Genomic DNA, 8,189 nt, shown 5'->3' with positions numbered 1-8,189 from the left:
GGATCTATGCATCGGACCAGATCAGATCTAGGGGTCCAAAGTCCGGAAGAGAAGTGTAGATATATGGGATATGACAACAGCACACTGACCCTCTGAAGTACCCGCCACACCACTTGGATCATGGCCACACCCTGAGTGTTTTAACATTACTAAGTGACACTATTCATGGACCATGTGCATGAAAGATTCATATCAATCCTGAAATGATAGTGTGAGCTGAAAGAATTACATTTAGTGAGATTAAAACTTACCTTTCATCTGATCAAGCCCATGTTATCCGTTAAATGAACCAGTGAGTGATAAAACTCATACACAGAGGCCTTTGACTCAAAGGACAGGATATGGTGGTGATGAAGAATGTGAAATGTTGCAGCCGTTCATGGATCAGTAGATGTTGATGGAAACCAACCCACATGCAAGAGTTGTTTGGTATGTGTCTGGGAGGTCGTACAGCCACAGAAGTTGAGCACAATTTTATATATACCATTTGTGTTGATAGGAACAAATTCATCATTAAACACTTTCCTTGGAAGAATACACCATTCGCCGATTGCATGTCTAAGCTGCATGTAAAGACAGATAATAATCAATTCAAGGACATGGCAAATTGCCTGAGACAATGGGCATCTTCATTCACAGTTCTCACCGTCATGTGCAATCATTGTTCACCCTGGCACAGAGACTCTCAATGCTTTGCTCAATGGTTTGATATAATAACCAGTGTTGGTGATTATGGACCAGTGCGAATGAAATTGGCAAATATTAGGATTGAAATTGCCTATAATTCAGGCATTATGATAGGTACTTCAAGTAGAATTGTTGGGCATGGTGTAGACAGGGTGAACAGTAATAGAGTTAGCTGGGTGTGATACACTTCCTGGCCTCAGCCTTCATTCCAATAATTCAGAAGGTTCCCAATGAGCATTATTCCTTCGTCACAGGAATCCAAAGGAGGGCTGCACCCTCATGTGGCTTCCTGGTCTCAGGCTGCATTCTAATAAATTGTGTATTTTGAAACTGCATTTATGAATAGCATTTTGAAAAAACTAAAAGTACATGTAACAGTATCATTGTTATTTTCCCATTTTTCCCTACCTCCCATCTCCCTGATGAGTTTTCTGCAAGTCTCAGACACATCTGTTGAAGTACAATCAAGTCAGGTGCACAGGGAATGCATAGATGATGTGTAATATACATGAATTGTAAACTACTCTTATATACTGTAAATTATTAGTACTTTTGGTTGGGTTTCTACATAGCCAAAATATTACAAAGTGCATAGCATGTTTTATCAGTCTCAAGATCCAAGTTGCTGGTGCTCCTCTAATCCAACACTCCTGTCTCTCATCTTCCCTGTTTGCCAGTTTCTTCATCTCCTGATCTTCTGCTTTGCCAGTTGGCCAGTTTCCTGTCCTCTCATTCTCAAATTTTCGAGTCTCTACATTGTCTTTTGCTCCCTTTTTAATTTTCACAACTGTTTTCTGCACAATCTCTTTTATCTCCTTGACCACATATTTCTTGTTTCATTTTAGTTTCATTGTTTACTGTATATATGTACCCTAAACAATTACAGTAGGCAAAATACTGGTGTTAATGCAGGGTGGCAGTCCAAGACTCCCACAGTGCATGGCTTGCTTCACAATGACTCCATATAATTAAATTTATACACATTGCATGCTAAAATATACAACAAGCAGGATTATGTAAGAAGAGGCCTGCACATGGTAGGAGTCCTGGACTCCCACATCTTGTACTCAGGTGGTTTGAGGCTTGCACACAGTGGGAGTCCTGGACTCCCACATTTGACACTCAGGTGGTGTGAGGCCTGTACACAGTGGGAGTCCTGGACTCCCACATTTGATACTCAGGTGATTTGAGAGGCCTACACACGGTGGGAGTCCTGGACTCCCAAATTTGACACTCAGGTGGTGTGAGGCCTGTACACAGTGGGAGTCCTGGACTCCCACATTTGATACTCAGGTGATTTGAGAGGCCTGTACACGGTGGGAGTCCTGGACTCCCACATTTGACACTCAGGTGGTGTGAGGCCTGTACACGGTGGGAGTCCTGGACTCCCACATTTGATACTCAGATGGTGTGAGGCCTGTACACAGTGGGAGTCCTGGACTCCCACATTTGATACTCAGGTGGTGTGAGGCCTGTACACGGTGGGAGTCCTGGACTCCCACATTTGATACTCAGGTGGTGTGAGGCCTGTACACGGTGGGAGTCCTAGACTCCCACATTTGATACTCAAGTGGTTTGAGGCCTGTACACGGTGGGAGTCCTGGACTCCCACATTTGATACTCAAGTGGTTTGAGGCCTGCACATGGTGGGAGTCCTGGACTTCCACATCTGATACTCAGGTGGTGTGAGGCCTGTACACGGTGGGAGTCCTGGACTTCCACATCTGATACTCAGGTAGTGTGAGGCCTGTACACGGTGGGAGTCCTGGACTCCCACATTTGATACTCAAGTGGTTTGAGGCCTGCACATGGTGGGAGTCCTGGACTTCCACATCTGATACTCAGGTGGTTTGAGGCCTGCACATGGTGGCAGTCCTGGACTCCCACATCTGAGACTCCAGTGGTGTAAGGCCTGCACATGGTGGGAGTCCAGGACTCCCACATCCATATCATGTAAACAAATGAAGTATAGAACATAGTGACAGTCCCTGCAATATAACATAACATAACATAACATAACATAACATATTGTAAATCTGAGACTGTACAATGAAGTATTAAGCATGTAGTAGTGAGAGGCCTCAAACACTTTTGGTAAATGTCACATGATAAAGACATCTTCTGTAAAATGCCTTCATTTTAGAATTGTTGGAAAAGTAATAGTAGACTTGCAGATAAACAATCTATGCTATCCAAGATGTCAAATGTAAACAAAGGTTTCAAAATGAGCTATAAGTGTTTGTCCATGTGGCTACAACTAATCTTTGGAAATCTCAATGCCCAAGTGCGCTCGACAGGTGTGAGCAGCCCTTGCAAATCTTGGGAACTGGGCAAAGAAAATAAAAATCTAGGTAACTCCAAGTTTGAGAAGGAGAACTTTCATATGAGTAGTATGTAGGTCACACCCCAGTCACATCATGTGATGTTGACTGAAAGTGCTTGAGGCCTACCTTACATGATACTACTGACTGTATCTATGAGTATATAATGGATATGCATGTTGTTGAAGCCTGCACACAGTGGGAGTCCTGGACTCCCACATCTTGAACTCAGTGATTTGAGGCCTGCACACAGTGGGAGTCCTGGACTCCCACATCATATACTCAGGTTGTTTGAGGCCTGCACACGGTGGGAGTCCTGGACTCCCACATCTGATACACATGTTGTTGCAGCCTATACACAGTGGGAGTCCTGGACTCCCACATCATATACTCAGGTTGTTTGAGGCCTGCACACGGTGGGAGTCCTGGACTCCCACATTTGATACTCAGGTTGTTTGAGGCCTGCACACAGTGGGAGTCCTGGACTCCCACATTTGATACTCAGGTGATTTGAGGCCTGCACATGGTGGGAGTCCTGGACTCCCACATCTGAGTCTCAAGTGGTATGAGGCCTGCACACGGTGGGAGTCCTGGACTCCCATATCTTGTACATACCGGAGTAATAATCAAAAACTAGGAAAAATTGATCCTAGGTGGATCCTAGGGGGGCTCATAACTAACCTCGCCACCGTGTCCACGGGGGCAATAAAGACACCGCCTCCCCATTTATGTCCTCCAATATGGTCCGCACAGAAGGTGTGGCGCACAATGGGTGGACGAGAGTAAATACCCCTATCAGAAGGACAAACATGGACAAATGCCAAACTCACGGAGCGACGAACAACTGCACCTACTGGCACCGGAAGGTCCGCCGATGCCACGGTAGCCATGGCGGAAATTACCACGGTACCGTACCGCGTAAGTCTGCGGTGTCTGCCGTGTAGATGTTATGGCGCACAATGGAGGCACGCTGGAATCACATTGTATGTCTCAATGTTCGCCAAACGTCAGGCTCAGGGGGCGTACCATCCCTGTCCACCTGCGGCGATAATTGAACCGTAAAGTTCAACAAGTTCAGGGGTGGTCCGCCGTCGACGCCGTTGCCAGGGCGGAATTTGAAAGAGTGATCTTCCTCTCGTCTTGTTTCATTGCGTCCGTCACAGAAGATATGACGCACAATGGGTATAGCAGAGGGGTACCCCTGTGATGAATGGCGGTCATCGTCACATGTCAGGCTCAGGGGTGGTCCGCCCATGCCACCGTTGCCACGGCGGAATTTGGAAGAACAGTCCTCCCATATGGATGTACCGATGTGGATATACCCTCTTATGCGGTAGTGACATTATCGTCATTCGCTGCATGGCCAGTCGAGCTTTACATCGAATGGTATGAGTATGATCCACCCCACATATATGGGTAAGGGCGAACTGCACAATGATGTATAGAGGACCGCCCCTGATACATGGTGCGGATACCACCCCTTTCAACTAACTTTCAGAAGATGAGAAACAAGTATTCGAACTACCTCTCATAACTGAAGTTATGGCGCACAATGGCAGAAATATCAGACCCAATGATGGGATCCCATTTCTACATATAACTCTACCGGCCAAGCGTCTGGCGGCATACTGTAGTTTTACATATAGCTCAACCGGCCAAGCGTCTGGCAGCAGACTGTATTTTTTACATATAGCTCCACCGGCCAAGCGTCTGGCGGCAGACTGTATGTTTACATGCCGCTCCACCGGTCAAGCATGTAGCGCCACAATGAAATCTCAATTTCATTGGCGGATGCATCTTGGTTAGGGGTGGACCGCCACCGCCACAAAGGCTCAGGCGGCACTGAATTGTGCACCTCCTCTGTTGTCTCTGTACATCCACCATCGAAGGTATGGCGCACAATGGGTGTAGCAGGATGGCGCCATATATCTGACTGGCCATCATCGCCAAATGCATGGCTCAGGGGCTCACCGCCAAGGCAAGCCTGGTATGCATCAGGGGGCGCCACCCCTATGATGAGGTGGGGAGTAACATTGTCGTCATTCGCTGCGTGGCCAGTCGAGCTTTATATCGAATGGCAATTGCAGCGTCCACCAGCCATATATTATATGGGCGGACAGCACACCGATGCACAATGGCCCGTCGAGCTTTACATCGTGTGGGCGGACCACCCCCTGAGCCTGATGTTTGGCGATGGGCGCCATTCATCACAGGTGTATCATGCTGCTCTACCCATTGTGCGCCATATCTTCTGTGATGGACGCAATGGCATAAGGAGAGGGGTCAGCTCTTCCAATTTCCGCCGTCGCAACGGTAGCGACTGCGGACCATCATTGGGCCTCATGTTTGATTATGGCCGCCATCCAGTACTATGGCGCCACTCTGTTACACCCATTGCGCGCCATATCTTCGATGGTTGATGTAAAGAGACAACAAAGGAGGGTGCTCAATTCAGTACCGCCGCCGTCGCAACGGTGTCGACGGCGGACCACCACTGAATCTGTTGAACTTTATGGTTCAATTGTCGCCGCAGGTGGACAAAGATGGTACACCCCCTGAGCCTGACGTTTGGCGAACATTGTGAGACACTATGTGATCCCAGCGGTCTTCCATTGTGCGCCATAAATTCTACGCCGCAGACAGACGCGGCATGGTAATATGGTAATTTCCGCCATGGCTACCGTTGCATCGGCGGACAGACAGGAAGAACGGTGAAAGGCCAGTATGCGTATTTGGTGGAGGTGTAATACAATAAATCGAACGTTATGCGGAATGCACTAATATAGAGTTGGCCGCTTGAGCTATATGTACATATCAGATAGCATGGTAACACCGCGCATATTCACTAACATTCCTGGCACTAGGCGGTCGACGGAACAGTCACAGCGACGAAGATTGTTGGCGTAATTGTCACACATGTGCATACATACTCGAAGACATTATGTCGCCGCCGATAAAACAGTTGCGTCGGCGGCGATGATGTCATGCCGTCCCTCACACCAAGATTCTGTTGTGGCATGTGCGCAAAATGAGATGAAGTTATGACGCACAATGGGGACCGCTTGCATGTACATGGAGTGTCACAGCATGCCATTTGGTGGTGCCCATTGTTCGTCACATCTTCAATTATTCTATAAAATAATTGTCAGTCTGCAAGGATTGAACCACAGTTAATCCAGTGCTACAGAACGCAGAGTTTAACCATTTGGCTACAAAGCCATTACTACTAGGACACCACAAATGTATGTCGATCAATAAACTTAATATTTATTTAAATTGGATATTTATGTTCGTAACATTTGACCCAGTGTGTGTCTATCTAAGCTGTGCGATGCAACAAATGGTAGGTATCTGATCGTTCTTCACTTCCTCTCTCCTTAGGATCATATGATGTATGTTGCATATGCCCATTTGAATCCGTCACATGATGCACCGTGAAATAGGGGTGAACTTCAGGACCATTACAGACATTGTTGTGTCGAGGTGGGCGATTCTCTGTTATGCCACGGTGTAAATCATGAGCATCATAGCAATATTGAGTGTGATGCGAGGATACTCTTCTTTGCGATGTGGACTACGTAACTCAAAGACATAATGGTAAAGAGGCCAGTCATGAAGCATCATTCTTGTGATACACCTTATCACGGGTTTGTGAAGAATCTTGTGATCTGTATTTCTGATATCAAATCACAGATAATTAACAGGTCACATACTATCTATATGCCGATGGAACTGTGGCAATGGCGGCTGTAGTACATGGCACATCAAATGATTATGAGACTATATATACAGAGTTGGAGACCCATTCAGGCACTCAAGAGATTCCAGGATCCCATTACTACCAGCATCAATTGGGACTAGGATATATGATATGATATGGGGTGGGCACAGGGGTATAACCCGCAGTTGCACCGGTGGCCATGGCGGGTCTAAGTCGTTGAGTTACGCTGTCGTTTGTGCTGTTCATGTTCTATGATCTCGACTTCAGAGTCAGAGTCAGGCGCAGGCGCAGGACGCTTCTTGATGGCAATTGAAGACATGGCTGGATGATTGGTGTATGTGCCGGTCGTGGCTCCAATTTCCACTGCTTTGTCTAGCCCAAAGAAGGAGACTGCGATCTTGAAAGGCCCATACTGACGATCTTGCAGCAAACCCATCAGCTCCCTGTGCTTTGCAGCCAACTCCTCATGTGTGAGCAAGATCCAATCCGTCAATGGGACGCCACCTTTGAAGATGCGAGTGGAGCGTGCCTTTGCGAGGCCCATCCGAACTAAATTGAAGGACCCGATGCCTTTGGCGCTGTTCTTAGCGTTCCATTGATTGGGGAATGCTTTCTTCCTCGCAAAGTAGTCTCGCAATGGGCTCTCTCTCTCATATACCGAGATGATATATGCTGGCACCATCGCGATGAACTGGGGCCTCCATGTGCTTCCCTTTCGCGTCCCTTTGTTGGCCTTCCAAGGAATGCTTCTGATGGCATTTGTGGCAGACCGTTCCCCCTGCATCTTGTCGTTGGAGGGCCTGTCTTTGACGTCCCAGAACATATCGGGAAGCACATGACTGAAATAGATCCCTGCGAGCAAGGCGATCTTGTGGACCGGCTTTTCTCGGTCGAAGTTCGCGAAGACCCACTCGTATATCTCTGTCAGCATAGGGTCTCTGCTACATTCTATCTGCTCCAGGCTAAATTCATCAGGGAGACAGTCGCGTGCGAAGAAATCAGGAAGCGACTGAAGTGTGATTGATTCGACTGCCCATGGGGCTCGAGCATCCGAGGCTTGGGCTTTCTTCGCTGCCTCAGCAGCCATATCAATGGGCCGTGAGTTGGTGCGACTTCCTGCCGAGGGGCAATGGTCAGGGACGGATGATTTGCCTAGATTGACCCATGAGTCATGCACGGCCTTTCGCGAGGGACGACCTCTTCCTCCAGAGTGTGGCGCGTGCCATGGGATGTGTTGAATCTGAAGGTTGTTGGCAGCAATGATGTAGGAACGCTGTATGCATTTCTCGGCAGCAGCAGGCGAATGAGTCGGTGCATATTTCAGCATGCGAGCATATGCGATGCGAAAGACAGCGGTGGAGGGAGCCGTCAGGATAAGAGGAGCAGCAACGGACGATGGCGATTCGACTCGAGTCATTGCGCAGATGCGAGCGGCAAAGTCTTGCACGCTCAGCTTCTCC

The 8,189-nt window shown here is 47.8% G+C and overlaps 3 protein-coding genes across 3 annotated transcripts; 2 read left to right on the top strand and 1 right to left on the bottom strand.

Annotated features, from left to right (window-relative positions):
• Positions 1 to 554: 554 nt before the first annotated feature.
• F5891DRAFT_973596 (uncharacterized protein) lies at positions 555 to 869 on the top strand (the record flags this gene model as incomplete). The annotated part of the gene is made up of 1 exon (XM_041376379.1): positions 555 to 869. One exon carries the CDS (start codon positions 555 to 557, stop codon positions 867 to 869), a length of 315 nt encoding a protein of 104 aa, XP_041216041.1.
• Positions 870 to 3,748: 2,879 nt separating this feature from the next.
• F5891DRAFT_991505 (uncharacterized protein) lies at positions 3,749 to 5,428 on the top strand (the record flags this gene model as incomplete). The annotated part of the gene is made up of 7 exons (XM_041378127.1): positions 3,749 to 3,926; positions 3,953 to 3,991; positions 4,073 to 4,203; positions 4,243 to 4,424; positions 4,454 to 4,473; positions 4,702 to 4,731; positions 4,815 to 5,428. 7 exons carry the CDS (start codon positions 3,749 to 3,751, stop codon positions 5,426 to 5,428), a joined length of 1,194 nt encoding a protein of 397 aa, XP_041216040.1.
• Positions 5,429 to 6,937: 1,509 nt separating this feature from the next.
• Positions 6,938 to 8,146, bottom strand: F5891DRAFT_1204374 (uncharacterized protein; the record flags this gene model as incomplete). The annotated part of the gene is made up of 1 exon (XM_041368999.1): positions 6,938 to 8,146. One exon carries the CDS (start codon positions 8,144 to 8,146, stop codon positions 6,938 to 6,940), a length of 1,209 nt encoding a protein of 402 aa, XP_041216039.1.
• Between the last annotated feature and the right edge of the window lie 43 nt (positions 8,147 to 8,189).

Source organism: Suillus fuscotomentosus (assembly GCF_016647785.1).
Source record: "Suillus fuscotomentosus strain FC203 chromosome Unknown F5891scaffold_715, whole genome shotgun sequence".
Classification (NCBI taxonomy): domain Eukaryota; kingdom Fungi; phylum Basidiomycota; class Agaricomycetes; order Boletales; family Suillaceae; genus Suillus; species Suillus fuscotomentosus.
This window is presented reverse-complemented; position numbering and strand designations above follow the sequence as displayed.